Source organism: Mycteria americana, unplaced genomic scaffold (assembly GCF_035582795.1).
Source record: "Mycteria americana isolate JAX WOST 10 ecotype Jacksonville Zoo and Gardens unplaced genomic scaffold, USCA_MyAme_1.0 Scaffold_35, whole genome shotgun sequence".
NCBI lineage: Eukaryota > Metazoa > Chordata > Aves > Ciconiiformes > Ciconiidae > Mycteria > Mycteria americana.
In genome coordinates, this window is record NW_027445623.1 from 2,282,592 (window position 1) to 2,296,235 (window position 13,644).

Consider the following 13,644-nt stretch of genomic DNA (forward strand, 5'->3'; position numbering starts at 1 on the left):
GTGCAGACCCCCCCACCCCCCCGCAGCCTCCTCGTCGCACTAACGCCAATCGCTCTGTCGGAAAGCTGCCACCCACGGGGGGGACGTCTCCTCGTCGCCACCCGTGGGGCGGGGGGTAGGGTGTGTGTGTGGGGATGGGGATGAGCCCGAGTGGGTGGGGACGGCCCGGGGCAGGGGCGCGTGGCCCCCCCAGGCTGGCGGAGATGATTATTGCTGGTACCGGGGGATGGGAAGGGGGGGAACCTCGGTCTTGGTGCGGGAGAACCTGGCGCTAAACTAACCCCGAGTGGATCCGGGCGTGGGGCCGCGACACCCCCCAAGCCTGAGGTAATGGGGGGCAGCGGGACCCCCCGGCTTGGGCAGCGGGCACTGGGGCTGGACCCCCCGGCTGCGTCCCCTAGCACCAATGCTGTCCCCCCAGCGCCACCGGAAAGCTGCCACCCACGGGGTGACTCGCCCCGGGGGCACTCCCACGGGCGGGAGCGGGCAGCCCCCCCCGCGTACCCCAGCCCGTGTGCCCCCCTCCGCGTGCAAACCCCCACCCGTGTACCCCCCGTCTCTGCCCCGTGTGCCCCCCAGTCTCCTCCCGCGTCTCCCCCCCGCCCAGGCCCCGCCCCCGCGCGCTGCGTTTCCGCGCCCGCCCCGCCCGCTGCTCTCGCGAGACCGGCCCCGCCCACCCCGGCCCTGCTCGCCGGGTACCGCATCCGGTTGCCGACCCCCCGTTACCGACCCCCGGCCATGGCCGACCCCAAGTACGCCGACCTGCCCGGCATCGTGAGTGCGGGACCGGGCCGGGGGGGGGTCTGAGGGGAGCGAGGGGGCCGGGGGGGGCCTGGGGGGTCTGAGGGGAGCAGGGGGCCGGGGGGAGAGTTAGGGGGTCTCGGGGGGCCAGGGGGGTACTGAGGTGGTCTGAGGGGAACGGGGCGATCTGGGGGTCTGAGGGGAGTGAAGGGGTCTGAGGGGACCGCGGGCAGCTGAGGGGGCCGGGGGGGTGTGAGGGGACCGAGGGGTCTGCAGGAGCTGGGGGGTGTGGGGGGACTGTGGGGCTTGGTGGGGAGTGAGGGGACCGGAGGGGCTTGGGGGGGGTGAGGGGATCGGGGGGCTCTGGGCCAGTCAGTGGGGCGTTTGGGGAGAGTGGGGCTGTCAGGGGCATGGAAGGTGTCAGAGGGGGCATGTGGGGGGGATGGGAGGCATTTGGGGTGTGCGGGGGGGGGATCTGAGGAAGCCGGGGCTGTAAGGGGGGTGTTTGGGGAGCTGGGGGGTACTGGGGACTGTCTGTGGGGGAACCGGCGTCTCTGGGGGTGTTGGGAGCAGCCGGGGTGTTTGGGGCGATTGTGGGAACGAGGGTACCCGTAAGGGCCCAGGGCATTTGGAGGTGTCGGGGGATGGGGGCGGTCAGTGGGGTGTCTGGGGACAGCAGGGGTGCCCAGAGGGGATGCGGAGTCTTTGGGGAGATGGGGGCGCGTGGGGGCAGGTAGCTGCCGCGGGCGTCTGTGGGCTGAGGCGGTGCCTGAGGCTGTTTGGGGCAGTTGTGGGGTATTTGATCATAAAGGGACAGTAAATAGCCAGGGAGAGCTGGGGTTTCACCGGAGCCCGTTTGTGCCCCAGGCCTGGAACGAACCTGATGTCTACGAGACCAGCGACGTGCCCGAGGACGACCAGGCCGGGTTCGAGGCGGTAAGGCCTCGCCGTGGCCGTGCTGCGGGGCGGGGGCGAGCAATTGCGCCCGTGCCCCCATCCTGCAGCCGTCCGGTGCAGCGGGACCGGCACTGCGGCAGGGAAAGGGCTCCTGTCCCCGCATGTGCCCCTGCAGTGCCACGTCCCCCCCACGGTGACGTGTCCCAGCAACGCGCCACCCCCGTCTCTCAGCCTGCCAGTGCTTCGGGGGGCCAAGAAGTGAGGGCAGGGCGCAGCCCCCACCCCACGCAGGGTGGGTGTCCCCATCCCCGGCGTCCGCATCCTGCGTAATGTGGCCGAGGGCAGCAGGAGTGAGCAGGGCTGGCCATCCCCCCGTCCCCGTTGGCTTTGCGCCGGCAGTGCCCTGGCGGGCAGCACACGGAGGACAAGGCGGGCCTGTTGAGGTGGGTTCACCCCCATAAAACAGCTCCAAAGGGCGGTGGGGTCCCGCAAAGCAGCCCCGTGCCAGAGCCCATTGCGCCCAGGCCGTGGCCGTTCTCCGTGGGGCTGCTGCCCGGTGGCTTTGACGTGGGGTGACAGCGGGGGCCCGTCCTCGAGGCCTTCACGGCACGAGGGGCACACTGGGGGCTGCGTGGTGCATCTTCTCCCCATGGTGCAGCCAGCGTTTGTGGGGGCTCGGCGCGGTCCCACCGCACGTGGGCTGGCGAGGCACCCTGCGCTGCACGCGGGGCAGGGGCACGCCGGGCATCCGGCCCCCAGTTCTGAGCGGGCAAAGAGATCCCTTGCGAGAGCCAGGGCAGCAGGACAGACTGAAACGGGTTGTTTCCACCCAAAGTTGCCCCTGTCAGGCCTCGGTCCCGCCGAAATTGTGCCTGAGAATCGAGCGGTGCCGCACCGGTGACTGCCCAGTGTTTTCCCTCCCGTGCGACCCCCACTGCAGGCAGGAGGCAAAGGGCTGCCGGGGTTTTAATTGCTGCCATCTCCTCTCCTGGGAGCCCCTCGCGCAGCTTCGTTGTGTTTCTTGGCTCTCGCGCGCTGAACTGACCTGAGTTTTCCCACCACTCTTCCCCTCCCTGCTCCCCACCTTGCCTGGACGCTAGTTTGCACAAGTAAGCCCGTTCGCTGCTTCTGGTTTTGCATGCCGTTTGGGGTTGATTTGTGCATGCGGTAGATGTGCACGGGGTCCCGTAGCCGCTGCCTGTCGCTGCGTCGCCTGGTCCCGGCTGTGGGTCACCCTGCCGTGGGGCGGAGGGGAGGCAGCCGGCAGCGGCTCTGGGTCCCAGGGTGCGACACGGTGCTGCTGCCACCTCCCTGCTCTCCCTCGCCCTCTTTTGCCTCTGCCCTGCCTGACTGCACGCGCTGCCCTCCTTGTCCTTCGGGACCCCCAGGGACCCACGGGCCCCCCACGATGGGTCTCGGCCACGCCACGCTCCTGCCCCGGCGGCCTCGTCCCCCCTCAGCGATGCTGCCTGCGCAGAGGGGTGCTGCCCAGGGCCGGTCGCTGCCATCCCACCACCGCAGCCCGTCCTGGCAGGCTCTGCAGCACGCTGCGGGGCTGGGCAGGACACAGGCAGGCGAGAGGAGCCGAGCTGAGCCCCCACCCCTGCTGCCAGCACAGCACGGAGCTCGTGCCCCTCCAGGGACCAGCATCGGGGTTTTGCCCCCCCAGGCCGCGGCCGATGCCTCCCTCCTACCCCCAGGAGCCCCGGGGACCTGCCAGGCGTTGGGCTGCTCTGTGAGGCCCCGTCCTGCCCCAGGCTCTGCTCACATCCCCCCCAGGGGAAAAGAAGCGCTGGAGCTGGAGGGAGGTTATCGGAGCGGGGGCTCGGCCGTGTCACGTCCGGACTCCGGCCGCAGCGTGCTCCCACGCTTTCTCTGGGCGCCTTGACCACCCCTCGCGGTGGCCGCGACCAGCGTGTCCCCAGCTGCCGCCAGCCCTGGCTGCCCCGGGGTGCCCGGCCGAGGGGTCCAGCCTGCCGCTGCCCCTGCTCTCACAGCCGCTGCCCCCCCACCGCTGCCCTCGCCTCCACGCTGGCGGCCCCCGCGTCCCGCATGGCTCCTGAGCCCTCGCGCGGGGCCGCCGGGCAGCAGCCTCAGCGCAGGGACGTGGGTGACGGCGGGCCGTGCATGGGACAAACCTTCTAACGTGATTTTTGTCTCTCTCTCCCCCCTCTCCTCCTAACCTTGCTCTGACTTTCTCACCTCTGGGAAACGCAAGGAGCTGGTAAGAGCCCGTCCGTCAGCTGCCGTAACCCTGCGCTCTGCTCACGGGCGCTCGCCACTGCCTCCCCCCAGCCGGACGGCCCCCCCTAACGCTGCTAGCACTGCTCCCGCTGCTCTCACCCCTTCTTGTCCACCTGCAGTGCGCCAGGGCTCCCCGAAAGCGCTTCAGGCCACGGCCGGGCGCAGGGGCTGGAGAGGGGCTGCCGTGGCCCAGGGCAGCAGGTGAGGGGGGTCCTTTGGGTGCCTCCCGCAGGGTCCTGCTGGGTCGGGCCCCCCCACCGTGGCGGGCCGCGAGGAGAGCCCAGACTCGTGGTCCGCACGCGCCCTGCCAGGCTCCAGGCAAAGCCCCTTTGGTCTTTGAGGGGTTGAAGTCCCGCAACCCCCCAGTGCCCCCCAGGTGGTGGGAGCCCCCCAAAACGCGGCCGTGGGGCAGTTCCAGCCCTGCTGGGCCGGGGGCCGCCCCGGCAGCTCACAACGCGCGTGGGCTCAGCAGCACGTTTCCTGATACTGGTCGTGGGGCTGCCGAACGGGTTCAAGCCTTGGTGTGCGCTTGCACCCCTGGCCCCGTTGCCAGGCCCTCGGGCAGGGTTTCCTGCCTGCCGGGCCAGGCCAGGGGTCCGCTGTCCCCGCACCAGGCCCTGGGGACGTGCCGCTTCCTGGACAGCCCCCGCTGCCCTGTCCAGACTCCTTGCGGGGTTCCGTCCCTGCGTGTCAGTCCCCGGGGGCTCTGCCCCTACCCCGGGAAGGATGGGGCCGCCTTCGCCCACCCCGTTGCTGTCCATCCTCTCCCCAGCGCTGGCCCCAGACGGCCGCGGGCGCTGCGGGGAGGCGGCAGCTGTGCCGACAAACCCTCGCGGCTGCCCCCTCGCTAACGCCGAGCGTTGTGTGCAGGAGGAGCTCAGCAGCACCAGCGTGGAACACCTCATCATCAACCCCAACGCCGCTTACGAGAAGTTCCGGGACAAGCGCCTGGGCACCAAGGGAGTGGGTGAGCCAGGGCGTTCGGGGAAGGGTGGGCTGTGGGGAGCCTGGGTCACTGAGCTGACCCCAGGGAGGGCGCAGCCGCCGTGGGTATTTTGGGGTGACACCCTGCTCTTCCTCTTCCAGATTTCTCTGACAGCATCAGCAAGACCAGGACAACGGGCTACGAGTCCGGGGAGTATGAAATTGTGAGTCCAGAGCGCATGGGGGTGTGAGCCACCCCAGCGCACGGTCCCTCGTCCCCGCTCACCCCACAGCGACGTCCCTGCCCAGGGCCGCAAATCCCACAGAACCACAGGAGAGTGGAGGTGGGAAGGGACCTCTGGAGGTCACCTGGTCCAACCCCCCGGCTCAAGCAGGGCCACCCAGAGCTGGTTGCCCAGGACCGTGTCCAGATGGCTTCTGAATAGCTCCAAGGACGGAGGCTCCACCATCTCTCTGGGCAACCTGTGCCTGTGCTTGGTCACCCTCACACTAAACAAGTGTTGCCTGATGTTCAGGGGGAGCCTCCTGCACTTCAGTGTGTGGCCGTGGCCTCTGGTCCTGGCACTGGGCACCACTGAGAAGAGCCGGGCTCCGTCCTCTTGGCACCCTCCCTTCAGGTATTGATAAGATCCCCCCAGAGCCTTCTCTTGGCCAGCGTGAACAGTCCCGGCTCTCTCAGCCCTTCCCATTAGGAGAGATGTTCCCGCCCCGTCAGCATCTTGGTGGCCCTTTGTTGGACTCTCTCCAGTATGTCCATGTCTCTCTTGTACTGGGGAGCCCAGCACTGGACACCACGTGCCAGGTGTGGCCTCACCAGCGCCGAGGAGAGGGGAAGGATCACCTCCCTCAACCACCACACTCCTCATGCTGCCCAGGACACCGTTAGCCGCCTTTGCCGGATCGTGTTTAGCCTGGTGTCCACCAGGAGCCCTGGGGCCTTTTCCACGGAGCTGCTTTCCAGCTGGCTGGCCCCCAGCTTATCCTGGTGCCGGGGGTTGTTCCTCCCCAGGAGCAGGACTTTGCACTTCCCCTTGTGGAACTCCATGAGGTTCCTGTTGGCCCATTTCTCCGGCCTGTCCGGGTCCCTCTGGACGGCAGCACGACCCTCTGGCGTCTCGGCCACTCCTCCCAGTGTGGCGTCATCTGCAGACTTGCTGAGGGGTCGCCCAGCCCCATCATCCAGATCGTTAATGAAGATGTTAAAGAGGATCGGACCCAGCATGGACCCCTGGCGTACACCGGTCGTTACTGGCCTCCAACTAGACTTTGGGCCGATGATCTCCACCCTCCGGGCTTCGCTGTTCGGCCAGTTTCAGTCCACCTCGCTGCCTGCTCCTCCAGCCCAGACTGCAACAGCTTCTCTTGGAGGATCTTATGGGAGACAGTGTGAAAGGCTTTCCTGAAGTCCAGGTAGACGGCGCCCACTGCTCTCTCCTTGTCTACCAGGCCAGTCGTTTCATTGTAGAAGTTTATCGAGTTGGTCAAGCATGACTTCCCCTTGGTGAAGCCATGCTGATTTCTCTTGATGGTTTTTTTTGTCGTTCATGTGCCTGGAAGTGGTTCCCTGGGTCCTCCTTCTTGACCTGCTCGAAGATGGGGCTGGCACTCGCTTTCCTCCAGTCCTCTGGCACTTCTCCCAGCCACCGTGACCCATCAAAGATTTTTGAGAGTGGCCTTGCAATGCCATCAGCCAGATCCCTCAGAATATTTTTCTCCTGGCAATTCTTCCAGTCCAACACTTCCTGTAGGGACACCTCCTGCCCCCAGGCTGTGTAAAGGGGGTGATCGCTGGGGAGGAGCAGGGCAGCAGCAGGGCCCTGCCTTGTGCATCTCCCATCAGCCAGATCCCTCAGCACTCACGGGTGCATCCCCTCTGCCCATGCACTTGGGTATGTCCAGTTTCCTTAAGAATTGGACCCCGGGTCCCCCACCTCATTCAGCAGCGGGCCCCCGTTTCCCCTCGCCATCCGTCTGTCACCTGGGTGCTCGCAGAAGCCCTTCTTGTCGCCTTGGACATCCCTGGCCAGGTTGAGTTCCAGCTGGGCTTTGGCTTTCCTAACCTCATCCCTGGCTGCGCAGGCAGTGCCTCTCTCCTCCTCCCAGGTTCCCTGTCCCTGCTCCAGGCTCTGCCTCCTTCCGTTCTGTGCCCGGGCTTGGCCAGGAGCTCCTGTTCACCCAGGCAGCCTCGCGGCTTTTTTGCCCGACTGCCCACTCACTGGGATGGAGCGCTCTGGAGCTCGGAGGAGGTGATCCTTCAACGTGAACCAGCTTTCTTGGGCCCCTCTTCCCTCCATTGCCTGATCCCAGGGGACTCTTCCAAGCAGACCTTTGAAGAGGCCAGAGTCGGCTCCCCTCCAGCCCAGGGCTGTGAGCCCCCTCCTCCCCTCCCTCAGCATCCTCAACTCCACCATCTCACGGTTGCTGCAGCCCAGGCTGCCTTTGACCTCCACATCCCCAACGAGCCCCTCCTCGTTGGTGAAGACGAGCTCCGGTGGAGCCCCTCTCCTCGTTGGCTCCTGCGTCACTTGGGGGACGACGTGGTCGTCGATGCACTTAGGAGCCTCCTGGGCTGCGTATGTCCCGCCGTGTTGTCCCTCCAGCAGGTCTCTCTGCAGTCCCCCTTGAGGACCAGGTTCCTGTGAACATGAGGCTGCTCCTACCTGTCTGTCGAGGGCCTCCCCCACTTGTTCTCCCTGCTCAATCCCTTTTCTTGCCTTTCTGCGCAGGTATGGGCGGGCACCCAGGGGAGTCGGGTACCAGCGTCCCAGCCACCGCCCCCCGCCCTGGGTGCCTGGTGCCGCAGGCAGGCCGTGAGCACCCGCCTGACCCTCTCCTGTTCCTCTCTCTGCAGCTCGGCGAGGGTCTTGGTGCCAAAGAGACGCCCCAGCAGCGGTACCAGCGGCTGCAGCACGAGGTGCAGGAGCTGGTTAGGGAGGTGGAGCAGATCCAGGTGAGCACCACCCCTGCTTGGGGAGCGGCGGGGAGGCTGTCCCAGGGGGGTGTCACGGCCACCTTTCCTCCCCCGCCCAGAGCATGGTGAAGGAGTCGGCGGCGGAGGAGGAGCTGACGCCCATGGCCTTGGCCAGGCAGGTCGAGGGCCTGAAGCAGCAGCTGGTCTCCAGCCACCTGGAGAAGCTGCTGGGCCCCGCCGCAGCCATAGACTTTGCAGACCCCGACGGCGCCCTGGCCAAGTGAGTGGGGTCCCCGGACCCCGGGGCCGCAGCTCGCGGAGCGGGGGGAGGATGCCAGTGTCCCCGCGGGGTGGTGCTGGGCCCCGTGCCCACCTGTTCCCCCTGCCCAGGCGCCTGCTGCAGCAGCTGGAGGTGGCGAAGTGCAGCAGGGCGGCGCCGGGGAAGAGCCCCGCCAGAGCCCCGGCGCCCACCGGAGACGCCGTCACCTTCGAGCTGTACTGGAGGCCGGAGCAGGAGCAGTTTGCCCAGACCGCCAAGGTGAGCGTGGGGAAGGGGGACGCTGTGCCTGACCCCAAAATGGGGTGTCCTGCCGTCTCACCCGCCTCATCTCCCCGCAGATGGCGGAGCTGGAGAAGCGGCTGGCGCAGCTGGAGGCCACGGTGCGGTGCGAGCCCGACAGCCAGGTGAGGGGCCGGGGGCTCCTGCCCCGCCACTCTCCTGCCCCGCCACTCTCCTGCCCCCCAGCCCTCCCCACTGATGCAATTTCCTTCCCCACAGAACCCGCTGTTGGTCGGGCTGAAGGGCACCAGCCTCGTGGTGAGTCGGCAGGGGGTGGGGGGCATGCAGGCACCCTTTCCCCCCACCCCGTGCCCATAGCACTTGGGGTGGGCAGTCCCAGGGTGCTGCCGTGTCCCCCCTCACCCTGCTCTCCTTCCCCAGGAGACCGTGCAGGTCCTGCAGGCCAAGGTCAGCATCCTGGACGTGGCCGTGCTGGACCAAGTGGAGGCCCGGCTGCAGGTGAGGGAGGACAGAGGGAGGGAACTGCACGGTGGGTGTCACGGGGCCGTGGGAGAGCCACGGGATGGCACTGGCCAAGGCCGTGAACTTGGGGGTGTGCGCTGCTGGGTTTGGGGTCTCACATCCGCTCCCCCCTCCCCAGAGCGTCCTGGGGAAGGTGAATGAAATTGCCAAGCACAAGGCAGCCGTGCAAGATGCCGACACCCAGAGCAAGGTAAGAGCTGGTGTGGAGGGCCCCCCAAAGGCAACCCCGGCATGGTGGGGGATATATGGAGGCCCCCCTCCGGGCTCTGCTGACCCCCCGCTTCTTACCCTGTCCCATCCCCCAGATCCACCAGATCTACGAGACGATGCAGCGCTGGGACCCCGTGGCCAGCACCCTGCCTGACGTTGTGCAGAGGCTGGTGACCCTCAGGGACCTGCACGAGCAAGGTGAGGGGCTGGAGGGGACGCTGGGGACAGTGGCATGGTGTGACCGGGGGCATCTCGGCGGGGCAGGGGGCCCTGCTCCCCCCCCCCAGTGCTGAGCTTTCTCCTCCCTCCCAGCCACACGGTTCGGGCAGGTCCTCATGCACTTGGACACCACGCAGCAGGAGATAGCTGGTGCTCTCAAGGACAACACCGTGCTGCTGGCGGAGGTGGGTCCCACCGACACCCACTGGGGTGGCGTGGGGTCCCCAGCCTGCCCCCCTGCTCACCCCCTGCCCCACTCACCCCCCCCAGGTCCAGAAGACAATGAAGGAAAACCTGGCCGTTGTGGAGGACAACTTTGCGGACATAGACGCCCGCATCAAGCGGCTGCAGAAGTGAGAGCACCCTGGAGACCCCCCCGCCCCGCGCATCCCTGCCCCTCCCCGGGCCCTGCGACCCCCTGGGAATCGCTCCCTCCCCCCGCAGGTACCAGCCCCTGCTTGTCCATCCCCTGGCTCTGCCCCCTGCACAGCACGGGGGGGGGAGGGGTCCTCCCCACCCCTCCATTCCCACCTCGGGGGGGCTGTCTCCGTACCCCCCCGATTTACCCCAGTAAACGGCTCAGCTCAAAGTCCATCCGTGTCGGCATCTCCTTCGGGCGCTGGGGCACGAGCGGGGCCCAGCCCCCGGCTGTTAAATGCATCTTGTCCCGGTGCAGACCCCCCCACCCCCCCGCAGCCTCCTCGTCGCACTAACGCCAATCGCTCTGTCGGAAAGCTGCCACCCACGGGGGGGACGTCTCCTCGTCGCCACCCGTGGGGCGGGGGGGAGGGTGTGTGTGTGGGGATGGGGATGAGCCCGAGTGGGTGGGGACGGCCCGGGGCAGGGGCGCGTGGCCCCCCCAGGCTGGCGGAGATGATTATTGCTGGTACCGGGGGATGGGAAGGGGGGGAACCTCGGTCTTGGTGCGGGAGAACCTGGCGCTAAACTAACCCCGAGTGGATCCGGGCGTGGGGCCGCGACACCCCCCAAGCCTGAGGTAATGGGGGGCAGCGGGACCCCCCGGCTTGGGGAGCGGGCACTGGGGCTGGACCCCCCGGCTGCGTCCCCTAGCACCAATGCTGTCCCCCCAGCGCAGGGGCTTCCCTGGGGTGGGGGCCCCACTGGCAACGGCAACGGGTTTGAGGCCTGCGGGCAGTTGCCGGGCCATGATCTTGTTGGGATGACGGAGCCGTGGCGGGATGGCTGCCGGGGCGGGGGGACGCAGGAGGGGGGCAAGGCTGAGGCACTGACGGCCGCCTTTGCCTCCGTCTCTGCCGGCCCGCCCGGCCTTCCGGGGTCCCGGCTCACAGAGGCGGGGGAAAGGCTGGAGCAAGGCAGACGGACCCTTGGCGGAAGAGGATCAGGGCCGGGAATCCTTCGGGATACCGGACATCGCCGAGTGCGTGGGCGCAGGTGAGCCCCAAAACCACGCAGGGGTTCCTGCACGGAGCTCGCCCCGGGGGCACTCCCACGGGCGGGAGCGGGCAGCCCCCCCGCGCGACCCAGCCCGTGTGCACCCCTCTGTGGGGGGTGCTCACAGCCATCAGTGGGGTCCCATCAGCGAGGGACGTGGCCGAGCAGCTCCGTGGGCTCTCCTTGCAGGAGGGGAGCGCTGCCTGGCGCAGCCACCACCACCTCGCCGAGCTGGAGAGACTCCTCGTGCTGAGCTCCGCAGGGGTCTGAGGCGTGGGACAGCTTCTGGACGCGGCTGCAGCAGATCCCCGCTTTGGCCGCGCGCACTCCCGGTTGGCCCGAGCGGTGAGGCTCGGCCGCTCTACAGCCAGCTCTGCCAGCTCCTGGCTCCGGCCGTGGGGAAGCAGGACCCCCTCTGCGCCGCGTACCTGCTGTCCCAGGCCGTCTCCATCACCGCTCGCCATCATCCACAGCAAGAGTCGTATGCCGGCACTAACCTTCGCCGTCGTCGGGCACCCTCCGGGGCCGGTGGAGGGGACGAAGCCGCCGCAGAGGCTGGAACCCCTTCCCCGGCGGTGTGCATTCACCATGGAACCGGGACCACCTCTCCACCGCGGTACATGCTGTCCGAGTCCGTCCCCATCCGCACTCGCCCTGCCCCACGGGATCCGGCTTTACTCCTCACGCCAGCCGGCTCCGGCTCTCCGCGCCTCCCGGCTCCTCGGAGATGCGGGGCTGGCTCGTCGGGCAAGCACCGGGGGACGGCCCTGGAACGCGAGCCGAACCGCCGGGGGAGCCGCCACGCCGACCGCTGAGCTCCCCACTTCGCCGGCCGAGCCGCGGGCCTTGCAGCCGCCGGCTCCCGCCGCTCCGGGTCGAGCCACCGCTCGCTCCCGCAGCAGGGCCCGGCCCGGCCCCCGGCACGCCCCGAGAGCGGCGCCTCCGCCCACCGGCGCCGGCGACGCCGACTTGTCCCGGCCGTCGCTGGAGGCAGCGGAAAACAGCTTGGGCGGCTCGGAGGAGGCGGCGGAGACGACAGCTCTACCCCGGTCCCGCCGGAGCCGGGTAGACTTGGCCGCCCTTTGCGCCGGCCGCTCCGGCAGCCGCATCCCGCGGTCGCCGGGCACCGCCGGTGGCCGTCGCGGGCTCCGCCCCGGGTAGACCTGGCGGCCGCCCGTGCTCCGGAGCCGGCTGGACCGGCCGGCCGCCGCGTCCCGGTTCTCTCGGCCGGGGGTGCGGGGGTCATTTGTTTTTTCCCGTTTCCGACTTTGAAGCGCTTCTGATACAAGGCAGTAAGTTTAAACGTACTATCTCCTGCAAGGGTTACTTTATCTTTATTGGCTCCGGTAGAAACAAACAATAAAATATTAATGAAAAACTTTTAAAACATTATTCCCCAGCACCCCCCGCTGCACTCCCGCGTACGCGCACATCTCTGCCCTGAGCCGGGGCTGCTGGGCGCTCGCTGGCTGTTGGTTTTGGTTGTGCGGTGGGGAGTTTTGGAGGGGGGGATGGTTTTTTTCCCCTTGCCATCATTTTATTTTGACTTTTTTAAAAATTAAATAATTATATTAAAATATGTATCTGCGATGCTGCAGATGCCAACCTCCCCGCGACACACGCATGCTCAGACACACAGACACACACACCCCCACATGCCCCCCCCCGCGTCCTCCCCCTCCCTCCCCCCCTCTGCCGCAGGCCTGGACCCGCAGGCCCATTGGGTGTGGACCCCCGACCGCAGACTCTCCACACCCCGGAGCATCGGGGGGTCCGCAGCCGCGTGCCCTGCGCACCCGCTGCCGTAACCGGGCCCCACCCACGGGGAAAGGGCAGCGGATCCCACCACACCAACGGCCCCACGCTGTCATTCAATTAATAACGGTAGTGATTTCGTCGTTATATCTCCATCACTGTATTTAGGGTATGCAGGGAGGTAACCGATGACAAAGAACTAAAAAGAGAATAGGGTCGATTAATAGCTCTTCATAGTTATTCATCTAATCCTCGAATCGCTGAGTCACAGGAGGATTTGGGTTGAAGGGACCTTAGAGCTCCTCCAGCCCAGCCCCGCCCTGGGCAGGGACACCTTCCACTCGAGCAGGGTGCTCCCAGCCCCGGCCAGCCCGGCCTCGAGCTCTTCCAGGGAGGGGGCACCCGCAGCTTCTCTGGGCAGCCCGTGCCAGTGCCTCACCCCCCTCAGCGCGGGGAATTTCTTCCTAATACCTAATGTAAATCTACCCCCTTTAGTTTAAAACCGTTACCCCTTGTCCCATCGCTACACTCCCTGATAAAGAGTCCCTCCCCATCTTTCCTGGAGCCCCCTTTATATACCGAAAGGCCGCAATAAGGTCTCCCCGCAGCCTTCTCTTCTCCAGGCTGAACAACCCCAGCTCTCAGCCTGTCCTTCTAGCAGAGGTGCTCCAGCCCTCGCATCATTTTTGTGGCCTCCTCTGGACCCGCTCCAACAGCTCCGTGTCCTCCTTACCTTGGGGGCCCGCGAGCTGGATGCAGTGCTCCGGGAGATGTCACCAGAGCACGGCAGAGGGGCAGGATCCCTTCCCTCGACCTGCTGGCCACGCTGCTTCGGATGCAGCCTAGGAGACGGTTGGCTTGCTGGGCTGCCAGCCCACGTCGCTGGCTCACATCCAGCTTTTCATCCACCAGTACCCCCAAGTCCTCCTCCGCAGGGCTGCTCTCACTCCATTCTCCACCCAGCCTGTGTCCGTATTTGGGATTGCCCCCACCCATGTGCAGGACCTTGCACTTGGCCGTGTTGAACTTCATAAGGGTCACATGGGCCCACTTCTTTCTCTACAATATAAATTTATATATAATTATTTAACAATTATACATAAAATAATTAATATAATATTAATAACTAATAAATTAAACTAAGGTAAATTAATGACTTACTAATTTTTTACTAATAATATTAGTACCAAGGTATCAATCGAGTATTAATTAATTAATTATGTAATTACTAAAAAAAAAAATAAACCAGCAACCCCCACACTCCACC

General features: G+C 66.5%; 1 protein-coding gene across 1 annotated transcript; it reads left to right on the forward strand.

Moving 5' to 3' along the window:
* Positions 1–653: 653 nt before the first annotated feature.
* LOC142403490 (dynactin subunit 2-like) lies at positions 654–9,803 on the forward strand. The gene is made up of 14 exons (XM_075489744.1): positions 654–774; positions 1,609–1,677; positions 4,753–4,849; positions 4,969–5,030; positions 7,679–7,777; positions 7,858–8,018; positions 8,129–8,276; positions 8,357–8,422; positions 8,517–8,555; positions 8,679–8,756; positions 8,899–8,970; positions 9,086–9,188; positions 9,303–9,394; positions 9,480–9,803. The coding sequence occupies exons 1-14, from the start codon at positions 739–741 to the stop codon at positions 9,564–9,566; spliced, it is 1,209 nt and encodes a 402-aa protein (XP_075345859.1). The 5' UTR covers positions 654–738; the 3' UTR covers positions 9,567–9,803.
* The last annotated feature ends 3,841 nt before the right edge of the window (positions 9,804–13,644 follow it).

What these genes read in the sequence shown, in the direction of transcription:
- LOC142403490 (XM_075489744.1), top strand. Translation starts at nt 739, where the DNA reads ATGGCCGACCCCAAGTACGCCGACCTGCCCGGCATC. An exon ending in AGTTTGCCCAGACCGCCAAG is followed by an intron (nt 8,277 to 8,356) that starts GTGAGCGTGGGG and finishes ATCTCCCCGCAG; the next exon opens with ATGGCGGAGCTGGAGAAGCG. An exon ending in GGTGCGAGCCCGACAGCCAG is followed by an intron (nt 8,423 to 8,516) that starts GTGAGGGGCCGG and finishes CCTTCCCCACAG; the next exon opens with AACCCGCTGTTGGTCGGGCT.